The 13,049-nt window shown below is 52.5% G+C and overlaps 2 protein-coding genes and 1 long non-coding RNA gene across 4 annotated transcripts; all 3 read right to left on the bottom strand.

Annotated features, from left to right (window-relative positions):
• Positions 1–501: 501 nt before the first annotated feature.
• Positions 502–2,764, bottom strand: FAM89B (family with sequence similarity 89 member B). Its single transcript, XM_036861272.1, has 2 exons — positions 1,730–2,764; positions 502–1,332 (listed from the first exon to the last, which is right to left on the bottom strand). The coding sequence occupies exons 1-2, from the start codon at positions 2,027–2,029 to the stop codon at positions 1,054–1,056; spliced, it is 579 nt and encodes a 192-aa protein (XP_036717167.1). The 5' UTR covers positions 2,030–2,764; the 3' UTR covers positions 502–1,053.
• A 137-nt stretch (positions 2,765–2,901) lies between these two features.
• On the bottom strand, positions 2,902–4,331 carry ZNRD2 (zinc ribbon domain containing 2). Its single transcript, XM_036861271.1, has 4 exons — positions 4,149–4,331; positions 3,894–4,045; positions 3,677–3,761; positions 2,902–3,280 (listed from the first exon to the last, which is right to left on the bottom strand). The coding sequence occupies exons 1-4, from the start codon at positions 4,165–4,167 to the stop codon at positions 2,937–2,939; spliced, it is 600 nt and encodes a 199-aa protein (XP_036717166.1). The 5' UTR covers positions 4,168–4,331; the 3' UTR covers positions 2,902–2,936.
• Positions 4,332–9,312: 4,981 nt separating this feature from the next.
• LOC118899484 lies at positions 9,313–12,758 on the bottom strand. Of its 2 annotated transcripts, XR_005020962.1 has the most exons (4): positions 11,713–12,758; positions 11,254–11,540; positions 10,717–10,984; positions 9,313–9,835 (listed from the first exon to the last, which is right to left on the bottom strand). It is a non-coding gene; the product is annotated as an uncharacterized LOC118899484 (long non-coding RNA). The 2 variants fall into 2 exon arrangements; XR_005020963.1 differs by lacking the exon at positions 11,254–11,540.
• Between the last annotated feature and the right edge of the window lie 291 nt (positions 12,759–13,049).

The raw sequence follows: 13,049 nt of genomic DNA, 5'->3' as shown, positions 1-13,049 counted from the left end.
CTCTGCAACTCCTTCCTCCCGCCCATAGGTCACTCACTCGTCCCAGGCCCTTCCAGGAGGCGCCCTCCCCTCTCTCGCCTAGGGCCCCTCGGCCCGGCCCGCCAGCCCGGGCCCACCCATTTCCTGTGCCGCCCCAACCCCGCCCCCACTCGGGGTGGAAAGTTTCTCTCCTCGAGAAGGGCGGCTCCTTCTCTTTCCTTCCCGGCCGGCCAGGAAAGCCCAAAGCGAGTGGGGAGGGGGGTTGAGCTCCAGTCCTCCGGCCAGAGAGGAGAAGTGACTCGCCCGCACTCACACAACCAACCGCGGGACCAAGCTGAGGCAGCTTGGAACGATCGGCAGATCGGCGACTCTGCCCGGGGAGCGAGGGTTCGCGCCCTGCCACCGCCGAGCCTCTTCCAACTCGGGGTCTCGGGCACCACCTGCTGGCGGAGCGCGGGGCAGCACTTGCCAGAATCACCGCTTATCTTCCCGCCCCTGAGCCAGGCAGTGAGAACACAACAATGCTGAGACAGTTATTTATTTATCTATGCGCCCAGGAGGCTGGCCCCTAAACTTAAATATCCAGCGCGGAGCCTTGGCCCTCCCAGCCGTGGGTGGTGCAGGAATGGGTCCTGGAGAGCCCTTGTCTAGGGCCATGGAACCCAGGGTCCAGAGGTGGGATGCCCCTGAGCCAGCAGCTGCCAATAGCAGCAAAAGGTGAAGAGATAGGAGCCAGGCACTCATCCCAATCACAGAGATGCCAAGGGGAGTGCTAGATGCTTTGGACCCCACCGCCAGACTGAAGGTCTGCCAAGCTGGAGTACACACATGTGGGAGAAGTGGAGGTCCAGTGCCATGGGCAGAGGCTGTAGCCCAGGTACCTGCCCCAGTGCCAGCTAACCCAAAACAGGAGAGAGAGGATAGGCAGTTTTTCCCCCAAGGGGCCCAGGTCTTGCCCTCCTCCTGTGAGGTGAGGTGGTGTGGGGGAAAGCAGGCACTATAGCCTGAATACTTGCTGAGGGGTGAGTTTCTGAGCCTTTTGCATGGGTGCATGCCCCCCGCCACCCTAGCTCTTCAGAGGCTGATGTGGAAGGCATCCTGCAGCCACTGGTCTCGGGCATTGTGCGTCTGGGGCACAGTGAGGGGTGGCGGGTCTGGGGGCAGGCTAGCATCAGGAGGCTCGTCATCATCAGATAGGCCAGCATCAGGTGGGTAGGAACTGTCTGAGTGCAGGGAGGATGACAGGTCCTGGCACAGGCTCAAGTCTTGGCACAGGTGCTTATAGTCCTGGATCGACTCATACAGGCCCCACAGCTGGCACAGCAGGGACATGTCCAGCTGCCGCAGGCCCACCTGCAAAAGACTGAGAGTGGGCTGGGGTTGGGGTCGAAGCCACCGCCCTAGCCAATCTTCCCAAGCACAGGTTTTTGTGGACATCAGATGCCATCTACAAGCTTTGAATCTTTAGGCAAGTCACTGACCCCTATCTGCAAGATGGGGACAACACTTATCTAGCAGAATAGAATGAAATAACACTAGTAAGGCATTTAAAAATACATGGTAATTATTACCGTAAACGGTAACTATAATTATTGTTACCATATCCCCTCTGACCCAACTGGCTTCTGCCGATCCTCTAGACCCAGATAGCACGTTGCCTTATGTGCTCCGCCCCGCCCCAGGACCCTCAAGCTCGGCGGCAGCCCCCAGCACCCCGCAACGCCCAGCTGACCGAGGCAGGGCTACTCACCATCTCCTTGCGCAGCGCCGCTAGCGCCGAGTCGAGGTTAACAGGGCGACGCGGGCCGGGGGGACCCGCGGCAGTTCCCGCGTTGGCGGCGCCGGCGGCGTTACGGGGCCCGTCCGGTACGCGGGCGGCCCGGCTCAGCTCATCGTGGATGCGGCTGCGCTGGCTGTAGACGCGCTCCAGCTCCCTCCACGAGCCCCCGCTCGCGTTGAGAAGACCGCTGAGGCCGCGCGGTAACGGCGGGAGACCGGTCAGGGCGCAGCCCGCGCCGCCTGGCGCCTCGGCCGAAGGCAGCCCATTCATGGCCGGACCGGTAGAGGAGGATGCCGCCTCCTTCCCTCCAACGCTCCGCCCGGGCCGCCGCCCGCAGGCCCCCGCACCCCGCGAGCCGAGCCCAGCCGCCGCCCGCAGGGAGTGCTTTGTTCCTACCCGGTTCCTCCGACTCCGCCCCCTGCCCACCCCTCCGTGTGGGCAGGGCCTCTCTTAAAAGGGCAACGGCTGTATGTGACCACGTTGCCCCAGGTCGCAGAGAGCAGAGAACAGGCAGTTGACCACCAATAGAAGGGGAGCAGGAAAAAGGGGTGAGGGAAGAGGGCAAAAGCGGAGCGTGCGGTTCTTTCTCGGTTCTCCACCCCCACACACAACACTTTAATTATTTATTCTGCCTTATTATAACTCTCAAGGATCTAAAAGGGGGGGGGGTGGTCAGGAGACTGAGGGTAAGTCCATAATTGATCCTAATTGACTGACACCCTGTCAGTATCTGAGTACCTGGTCTGGGCCTGAGGTGGGATAGGATGATGGTGTCGGGATGCTCGGGGGAAGGAGGGGAAGCTACCAAGGGGACTGGAACCCCAAATCTCACTCAAGGGTGGGGAATGAGCACTGGATGGCTGAGGAGGTTGCAGGGTTCCTTTAGAGATCCACGCCTCCTGTTTCTGCTTTTGAGGAGGTTGTGGCCTCCTCATCAGAATAAAATTATCACATAGTCCTCTCCCGCCTCATCCTTTGAATGGGGAAACTGAGCAGAAACAAGCCCAACTCATCTCTCAGGGCATCAAGGAGACCAGACTGTGATAGCATGAGAGTCCAAAAGTAGGAAAAAGACGAGCAGAGTTGGGGCTTACATGCACACTCAGAACCAAGAAAAGAACAAATCACACAAGAGGAACAGCTGTTTTTCTACAGGGATTTTCTCAGGAGGGGTTCTTTAGTGTTGCAGCTGCTGCAGGCTGCGCAGAGCTTCAGCACAAGCCCGGATAAGGCTACACAGCTGGATGCTAGTCTCCAGGGAGGTGCTAGAGCCCAGCTCAGCTGAGGCCCAGGTCAGTTTCTGCAGGAGAGCCTCTTGTGTGCAGGCCACGACATCTGCATTTGGAGGCACAGCAGGAGGGGGCGGCCCCTGGACTGCCTTGAGCCCTGCTGCAGCTCCCTCACAGTGCTCTGGACGGGGTACTGGGGGCTGAGGGGCAGGCCGAGAGCCCAAGGTGGGCTCCGAAGCAGAGGCGAGCTGGTGCTCCCGAGCTTGGGAGAGGGCAGCCTGGGCATTCAGAGCTAAAAGAGGAAAAAGCCGGTGGAATGGTCAGGATACCTGGCTCACCTCAGCCCTGAGCCACTTCCCTACTCTTTACTGTTCTGCTCTCTCTCTAGTTGAGATGTTTCCCCTGCCCCAGTATAAGGCAACTTATCCATTTTCTTCTTTGTATCAGAGTTATTTATGCCCTTGCTTCATCTCTCTCATCAGAACTATGCCTAATAAGCTCAGACTCTCCATGATCTCTGGCACACGGTAGGTGCTTAGTGCTCTTACTGAATGAATGGTCCTTTCTAGACCTGAAAGGAGAAAGCAACTCACCCCCGCCTCACCCACAAACACCACTGTCACCTCCCACCTACTGTTCCTGACCCTCTTTCACCACACTTCTTCACCAAGCACACTCGACCCCTCACCCGGATTATCTTTATCCACGTCTGAGTCGAGCTCCTGGCAAGCCACGCAGTAGATTTTCCGCTGTTTGTCTTGGAGGAGGATCGTCTAGGAGCCAGAAAACACACGGGGCAGGGGTGAGACGCCGGGCGATGGGATCCAGAGGGGAGCGCTGGGGAAGGGCCGTGTGGCCTGGTCCGCGGCCCCATCCTGGATCCCACGTCCCGAGTCTCTCCTCACCCCGCAGTCCGCGCACGTCTCGCCCAGCATGCGGTAACCACGCAGCAGGTAGTCGCCCATGAGCCGGGAGATGCGATCCTGCCGCTCCCGCCGCGCTTGCAGCACCTTCGTCTCCGCTTCGGTCGGGGGCTCCCAGGAAAAGTCGTCGACTTCTGGGGGAAGAGAGGCACAAGGGGCCGGGGGGTCTTGCCGAAGCAGGCTGCATCCCGCAACCCGCAACCCGCAGCCACAAACCCCCGCAGCCCAAGTCCTCACCAGAGCCGTTCAGAGCCATGTTGCCGTTGTCGCCGCTAGACTCACCGGAAGTGACGCACAAGCAGCGCGCCTTCCGCTTGGCTCCGCCCCTCCAGTGGGCCGAGGATGAGGGCGGAAATGACGCTCTGTGTGCTCCGACGTCGCGATGCCCAGAGTGGGGCGTGTCTGCCGCAGACTAGACCCTGTCCCATTGGTGCGCCCCTCGGTGGGAGCCTGTGAACAAAACTTTCGACTGGCCGGGCCTCAGGAGGGGCGTCTCCGTGATAATGCCGCCCAAAGTCGCAGGACCCGGAAGTGGCTGCGCAGAGTCGCTCTTTCTGCCCGCCGCGGAGGGAGGGGACCAGTTGGCTTGAGAAATCTTCGCTGGCCTCCGCCTCCCCTGGAGTATCCCTTTCCGCACTGGCAGGACCCGGGGCAGGCGGGGCAGTGGCAACATCACAACACCCTTGATAATAACAAACGGCCCCTTACGCGTGCGTGGAGCCTCCTCGGGCCTCAGTGCTTCTCACTTCAACTGGAAAGGCAGGCCAGGCGGCGATCGTTCTCGCTGCCTTTCAGCTTATTTCAAGACCCCTCCCCTTCTGCACGTTCGGTGTTCCAGTCTGCCCACCCCCTATCTTCCCCACCCAAAGGCCTGGGACTGATGCAAAGTCAGCCCCTAAGAAGACATTTTGTTTTGGTGAAGTTTGAACCCTCGAAAAGCCAGCTGACCGCGGGGTGGGGGTGGACATCGCTGTGCTGAGCATGCGCAGTTTCGGTTCCAGCCGCAACTGAGTGATACATGCTGGAGGGTGGGGATGAGGGGTTTATTACACATGCTTGTGACCGTTATGCTCTTCTTGAGTGGGTTGCTGTTAAAATTACTAGTGCTCCCTGACCATTGGCCTTGGTGGTTTTTTTTTTTTTTTTCTCATTGTTCTTTTTCCATACACCTCCTCTCCCTTAGTAGGTTGGAAGAAGCCAGGTGGAGCAGGCAGCAGTCCCCAGATGTGCAGCCTGCAGTGCCTCTAGGCAGTACACCAGGGCAGTGGAGAAGGAGCTAGGACTTAGACTCCCGTAATCTCATCGGCAATCTCCTTCTCTGACTGGCAGCACATGCTTTCAGTTTTACCTGAAGATAGAGTACCCTCCTCCTGGTCCCATCTTCCTCCTACATAGACTCCCTGGAACTTACTTACATTTTCCGACCCTTCCTGCCTCCTGCTTCCTTGGAGAGCCCTGTGCCCCACGTCACTCTGTCCATCTACCAGCAGCCTCTTGGGCAGCAGTGTACCTGACTCAGGGCCTGACGCCAGGTCAGTTCTGCCAAACTGACTATAGGGACTCTTGGACTCTAGCCTATATGCACAGACCCTCCAGGTCCTTACTATCTTCAGCTCCCAGCACGCCCCACCCCCCACCGAATTCCTCGATGCACCCTTCTGTGTCATCATAATGGCCAATATCCACTCAGCAGCTTATCCTGTCTGACACCAACTAAGATCCTTACACTCATCCTCCCATTTACTCCCTTTCATTTATTCCTCATGACAACTACTCTCTTCTGGGTGGGGTTGGGGAGTGGAAAGGTAGCGCCTCACGGTCCAGGTCTGCCCCATTGTAACAACCAATGACTCATCCTGACGTGCAGCAACAAAGACCCAATGCAGCCAAAAAAAAAAAAAAAGAGAGAGAGACTCATCCTGGGAGTACAGAAGTTTCCACCTCCTTTCAGGCAGCATTTACAGAGATGCACACACATATTAAACATGAATGGAGGGAAATTCACTACTGCTATGGACAAAAAAATAGATGAATCATTAGAACTTTGCTGGCTCACTTGGGAGAGGAGGGGCAGGGCATGTCATGCTTGGTAAGGAAGAATGGCAACAGCTGGGTCATCTTACAGCTCAGCCCTTTCTACAGGCTATCATGCGAATCTTATATCTATTCTGAGATGACAGTAAAAGGTCTCAGTTTTTCCCCCCTAATGGGTCTTGGCTGCTATAAGGGAGCTTTGTCCCTCTTCTGGGAAATTTCCTTGAGACAAACTCCCATAGGAAACCATAGATGAGGCATTTATTACTCTTTGGGCTCCTATTGTCTTACTTTAGGTTTACAGTACTGCTACAGGTGCCCCAAAGAAATCTAGATAAATTCTTGTGATCAGCTCCACTGCCCTAGAAAAGTCTCCTAGCCCTTCTGTTAAAACAAGGCAAAAATGAGACATTATTATGACAGGGGGACAGAAATACCCTCTATCAAGGTAGTCTCCTTTAAAAGAAAAGTCACGGCTGTGCAAGTCAAGCCCAAGTCCTGACAGACATCTATAGAACGCTCCACCTGGCAACAGCAGGTCATATTCTTCTCAAATATACATGCTCCAGGACAGACCATATGCTAGACCATAAAACAAGTCTCAATACACTTAAAAGGGTTGAAATTATACAAAGTATGTTCTCAGATCACAGTGGAATGAAATTAGCAATCAATAAAAGAAGGAAATTTGGGAAATTCACAAATATGTGGAAATTAAACAACACCCTCTTAAATAACTAATGGGTCATAGAAGAAAACACATGGGAAATTAGAAACTACTTGGAGATTAATGAAAACACAGCATACCAAAACTTGTGAGATACAGCCAAAGCAGTGCTTAGAGGGCAATTTATAGTTGTATATTCTTATATTTAAAAGAAAAAAAAAAGTCTCGATTCAGTAACCTCATCTTCCACCTTAAGAAACTAGAAAAAAGAGCAAACTAAACCCAAAGCAAGCAGAAGGAAGACTAGAATAGATTAGAGCAAATCAACTCACCTACAAGTTAGCTCTTTAGAAGATAAACAAAATTGCCAAACCGTTAGCAAGACTGACCAACTCAAGTCCAGGTCAGCCAAAGGGTTGTGAACCTTGCAGCTCCAGCTGGAAAGCAATGTTGCTGTGGTTGCTGAGTCAAGGAGTCCCCAAATGTGAGCCAGATAATCTCAGGACCCTGCCGCCTAATAGAGGGCTTTGGATGGCAATGTTCTCAGCTAACTGTGGAAACAAATCGTGGCTGATCAAACTATCTAGATCACTTATGCAGATGCCCATGCTAAAGGCCCATTCTCTGATGAGACTGACATGAATCAAGCTGTTGTTCGAGCCTGCGCTGCCCAGATTGTCTCCATTTCTGCCTGGACCCACCATGATACCAGATATGGCAACACGTCCACCAACACAGAGTGGGCACAAAGTGAAGGACTCCATGCTGCTGATGCAGAGGCCACCACTCCATGCCAGATTTGTGATCCCGGTCAAATGTTCATCTGTTTGTCCTGTGAAGAGGAGGCTACAGTGTATGTGGCATTGCCCCTGCCCACTCCTGAGAGACTGAATGCATGGGACCTTTGACTCCTTCCTGGGGCTATGGATGGTGTCTCACACTTTTTCAGGTTACAGTGGTACTGTTTCAGGCCAGTCAGCCAACTTTGGTCACACCATTGTGCTTCTTGAGACTAATCTGTGTAATGATTTCGGCTTTCTGGACCAACTGAAGTCTAACAATGGTGCACCTTTCATCTCAGGCCACTCAACAATGGGCTGATAGTCTAGGTATTTGGTGGTCCTTCTATCCTCCCTGTCATCCACAAGCATGTGGTACTGTTGAGCATTGAAATAGCTCCTCAAAAATTAACTCAAAGAGATTTCTGGCTCTCCCTCCTGGTCCACACACCTTAGTACAGTAGTTCAATAACTGAATGTGGCTGTCCCCAGGATGGGACCATCTCATCTAGGCCGTGTCCTTCATAATGATCGAGATGAGAGGGGTGGCGTTTATATAGACCAGTTTTGAAAATTTAGGGTTCCATGTTCACCATTCCTGGACATAATGCTTCTCTCTTTCCCTTAACAGCAACCCCAGGTCAGCCTGATTGGTGCAACTCTGGTTGATAGCCCAGTCAGAAAGGGGCCTATGGGAGTCTCAACCATCTGGATTCTCTTATTTGACTGACTCTGTCCTAGATCATGAGAATACCTGGAGCGCTTGGCACACACACCTCTCTCTTTGAGTCCCCCAACAGCGGTCTACACGTAGAGTGGGGGACATAGTGGGCTCCTGTATGTTTTATAAAAATGTCCTTGTCCTTCTTGCACCTGACCCTTCCAGATGAAAAGTGTAAGTAGGAGGTGATTGGAAAAAAGATGAAGTTCTAACTACTAGAATAGAACACATCGATTTTGTGACAGTTGAGGGAGAATAACAACGTTGGCACTTGGGGAGGGGACACCTCAGACCCTGGGAGAAATGGGGGAAAGAAAGACACTTATAGTCTTTGTCTTTCCAAACCACTTGGAGCCTTCTTCACTGAGGACAACATCTTGGTCCAACTCGCCCAAACTATTTCAAGTGACTTAAATTTAACTGACTGCTGAGTCTGCCATGCTCCACTAGACAGTTCTGACCTTGATTTGATTGCCATTTTGCTTAACCTTACCAAGAGATTGGAAGCAGCAAGGGGTAGCCTCAGCTCCTGTACCTCCTACATAAAATACCTGTCAACAACATCACCTCCAGATACAGATCCCAGGCCCAATCCTGTAGCTATCACCACTCAGTCATGCCGTGGAGTAGATGAATGGCATCTGGCTGGTGGCACGGACAAACAGAACTAACTGCCCTTAGCCAAGCCCTCCAAAAACAAGGACTAGACTTAATTATTTGGATTGAGCTGGAAGCCCTAAGGCCTACGGACTTGAAGGGAGGCACTGTCAACCTGGGCCCCCCCTAGCTGATGTAAGTCCCACTTGGGGGCGCCATGTTTTTTCCCAGAAGCAACACTAGTACCCTTGAGACTGTATGATTGATGTGGAAGTCACACATTAACTTGTCTCTCTCCAGAAAACAGAGTGGCTTGAAATTTATCCTTGACTTTAGCCTACTTGCAAACTAACACATGAGCCTGCCACAGGTTCATGCATGCTGGCAGAAGACAGGAGACTCCTGGGTCAGAGAAAAAGGACCTTCTCACTCATGGCTGGAAGCATTAATCCAGGTACAGCAGATATATTGATTGCACAGACTGCAGTCTGCAAGGAAGAAGTACAGGAGAAATCTATCATCCATAGCAACCTTGGTCAGTGAATTGAGGCTCTCCTGAATGCCTTCTGGGCCAAGGTGGAAAGGTTGATGCAGAGAACTAAGGAGCGAGCCACGCGGCTTTCTAAGGTAGATGTGATGCTTTATGGATGTGTTCACCTGGGAGGCATGTGGCTGAGGTCCGTACTGCAAGGTGGCTTCATCCTGCTGCTTGTAGTTCTGTTGGTAGTAGCTTTAATTAAATGCTGTCTGACACAAGTTGAACAGATTTGGTCCTAGCCTCTGTCGATCAGATTTGCCAACAGAGTGGTGAACTCATGGGAAAATTCGCCCAAAGCCAAGACAGTGTAGAAATGAGGGGTGGATATTACTGTAAGACAATTCTCCAGAGATCTCTTGAGTTTCTGCGCATTTTGCAAGTGAGGCAACTGACTGCCTTTGTCCTGGACTCTCTTCTCAAGGATGTTGGTACAGTGAATAGCCATGGACGATCGAGACAGAATCTCCCTCCAGTGCAAAGGGCAGTCATTAGAAAAGACTTGCGTTCTTAAGTTTAGCGTCCTCTCCCATACCACAGTCCACTGTGTGCAGGCGTCTATCTAGGTCATTGGTGCCGCCCCCACGGGACCTGGGGACAAGAGGACTGATGTTAATAGGCTGATGATCATGCTATTTACTGTGCCATGAATAATGGTCCTTTTTCTCTGACCCAGGAATCTCCTGTCTTCTGCCAGCATGCACGAACCTGTGGCAGGCTCACTTGTGTTTGCAAGTAAGGTAAAACCTCAGACCCTGGACTTCCCTGGTGGCGCAGTGGTTAAGAATCCACCTGCCAATGCAGGGGATACAGGTTCGAGCCCTGGTCCAGGAAGATCCCACATGCCGCGGAGCAACTAAGCCCATGCACCACAACTACTGAGCCTGTGCTCTAGAGCCGCGAGCCACAACTACTGAGCCTGTATGCCTCAACTACTGAAGCCTACGTGCCTACAGCCTGTGTTCCGCAACAAAGAGAAGCCACTGCAATGAGAAGCCCGCGCACCGCAACGAAGAGTAGCCCCCGCTCCCCGCAACTGAGAAAGCCCGCACGCAGCAACGAAGATCCAACGCAGCCAAAATAAATAAATTAAAAAAAAAAAAAGACTCCGCACTCCTAATGCAGGGGGCCTGGGTTCGATCCCTGGTCGGGGAACTAGATCCCACATGCATGTCACAACTAAGAGTTCCCATGCTGCAACTAAGGAGCCCGCAAGCCACAACTAAGGAGCCTGCCTGCTGCAACTAAGGCCCGGCGCAACCAAATAAATAAAATAAAATAAATATATAAAAAATTAAACAAAAAAACCTCAGACCCATCATAGTCCTCGACAAGGGAGCAAGCACATAGAAGGTCTCAGAAGTGCTGTTGGGAAAGCCCATTCAGACCAGTAACGGTGGGTAGACTAGCTGTTTGGGAAGTGTGGGACCCTTCCCTACCCTCACGTGAGCCAGCCCAACATCTGTCCCTACCTGTGGCACAGTGGATGTGGCAGTAGTTAGGCCTGTCCCTGAGTAACAGCACACCCCACGGCAGCATATTCACACACAGCTCAGTTACAGGTCCCCCTTGACTGCCTTATCTGGTGGGTCAGGTTCACATGGCAACGAGTGGCCTATGCTGTGTAGCCGAGGCTCTGAAAATCGTTACTGGCATTATTTTATCATCACGGCAACAGGCCTCCAAAGGGGTCGACTTTTCTTCTTGTCTTTCACTGCAATGTGAATTGACCTGACGTTTCTGGGAAACAAGAAAGGACTAGATGTTACAGTAGCAAAAATAATAATACTCAACTTTTGGTGTATTTTTTCTTGGGGCTGGGCACTATACTAAGAGCTTGAATTATCTCCTTTAATCCTCAGGACAAGTCTGTGAGTTATGTCTCCCAATGTGCAGATGGAGAAGCTGAAGCCTGGACATGTTAAGAGATTTAGTCACAGTCACCCTGCTGGGATGTGGCAGGGCTGTGACCCCATCTGGTCAGCGCACGTCCAGAGCTGGATTCTCACCAGTGGACTTTTCCTGGGTTCAGAAGGTGGAGACGAGGGGCAGGGCTGAAGATCCTCTCTGACTCATCAAGCATGAACATTGGTTCATTGCGTTTTCCAGTCCCATCTCTCAGTGCCCTTCATCACAGTAGGGGCACGTCAGAGGGGCTCAGTGACAGTCACTTTCAGTAAAGTGTCTTTGGAGAGAAATGCTTCAGGGCAGAATGGTCCCCTCCAGGCTTCTGAAACTTCCGTCATCTTTAGAACCTACAACCCTTGGAGCCATTTCTTTCTTTAGAGCCTAGAAGCTTCCCAAAGACATTCAGAACTCAGAGAGGTGACACAGAGCCTGGTGCACGGTCAGCCCTCTTTCAATGGTATTCTCCCCCTCCCCCCAAGCAGCCAGCTCCCACCCACAGCCCACTGTGGACCCCAGACCCAGATAATGATGAAAAGAGCTAACGTATACTGAGGACTTACCGTGTGCCCAGCATCCAACAAAGGGCTTCATGAATGTCAGCTCCTTTGCTTCCTTGTCTAAAAATGAGGAAAGGAGGCCTAGAGGAGATGAAGAATTTCCCCAATGCACACAGCTGGTGCAGGAAGATCGAATGCCAGAAAACCACCACCGTGTTATGCTGCCTCCTGAAATGAGACTTCCCTTACGCAGGCTGCTGCTGCCTCGTCCAGCCAGTTCCCCTAAGGAGGCATTGGGAGCCCTGGGTTTGAGTTCTGGCTCTGCCGTTAACCAGCCATGCAACCTTGGCCAAGTCCCTTGCCATCTCTGGGCCTCAAGAACCCCTCTGCACAAAGGAACCCTTCCCTAACATTTAAGCAGTCTGATCATTCCCCGGGGCTGTGGTCCCAGGGTTCTTCCTTGCCACATTCCAGCAAAGCCCCTCATTGCCCTCCTATCTTTAGGACATTTGTGGGACCCCTCTCATTCCTCCCTTCCAGGAGCACTGTGTAGGTTTTGAATCAGGCCGGCTTAAGTTCAATCCCCACATCTTACTCACCAGATGATGCAAGTCTAATTGTTTCGTCTTTCAGAGTTCCGTGGTCTCAGTCCATTCAGTCAGTCAACAAACTTCAGCACCCTCTGCGTGCCAGGCCCTGTACTAGGGTCTGGAGGCAAGGTTGTACCTCCCTGGGAGGACGGTGAAATGCACCGTAAGTAACCAAGCCCACGAAGAAGAATGTTTCAGGCTGTGCTGAAGACCAGCAGGAGACAAAGCGGAGATGTGACCCAAAGGGCCGGGGGCAGCTGTTTTAGAGAAATGCCTTCTGGAGGCAGGACCCCAAGACATGAAGGATCAGGCCACGCCGAGGACCCTGCAGGCCCAGGTGAGCAGACGGAAGCTGCTGGACGGTTTTGTTTTGTTGTTGTTATTGTTTTTTATTTTTTAATTAATGGTTGGAGGTTTTTTAATTAATGGTTGGAGGTTTTTTAAGCCGAGAAGGATCACGGTTGGAATTAGGTTTTTGTTGGGTTTTTAAAAATTAATTAATTAATTAATTAGGTTGCGCTGGCTCGTAGTTGCAGCAGGCGGGCTCCTTGGTTGTGGCATGTGAACCCTTACTTGCGGCATGCATGTGGGATCTAGTTCCCTGACCAGGGATCGAACCCGGGCCCCCTGCATTGGGAGTGCGGAGTCTTAACCACTGTGCCACCAGAGAAGTCCCTGGAATTAAGGGGGGAGGTTTATTTGTTTGTTTTTATTTATTTTTGGCTGCATTGGGTCTTTGTTGCTGCACGCGGGCTTTCTCTAGTTGCAGCGAGCGGGGGCTACTCCTCGTTGCGCTGTGCAGGCTTCTCA

This window comes from Balaenoptera musculus, chromosome 8 (assembly GCF_009873245.2).
Source record: "Balaenoptera musculus isolate JJ_BM4_2016_0621 chromosome 8, mBalMus1.pri.v3, whole genome shotgun sequence".
Classification (NCBI taxonomy): Eukaryota; Metazoa; Chordata; class Mammalia; order Artiodactyla; family Balaenopteridae; genus Balaenoptera; species Balaenoptera musculus.
This window is presented reverse-complemented; position numbering and strand designations above follow the sequence as displayed.

Coding starts and splice junctions, on each gene's coding strand:
- FAM89B (XM_036861272.1), bottom strand. CDS start 2,029: ATGAATGGGCTGCCTTCGGCCGAGGCGCCAGGCGGCGCGGGCTGCGCC. Junction 1,333..1,729: donor CGGCGCTGCGCAAGGAGATG/GTGAGTAGCCCT, acceptor AGTCTTTTGCAG/GTGGGCCTGCGGCAGCTGGA.
- ZNRD2 (XM_036861271.1), bottom strand. Junction 3,762..3,893: donor AGACGTGCGCGGACTGCGGG/GTGAGGAGAGAC, acceptor TCTGGCTCCTAG/ACGATCCTCCTCCAAGACAA. Junction 3,281..3,676: donor CGTGGATAAAGATAATCCGG/GTGAGGGGTCGA, acceptor TTCCTCTTTTAG/CTCTGAATGCCCAGGCTGCC.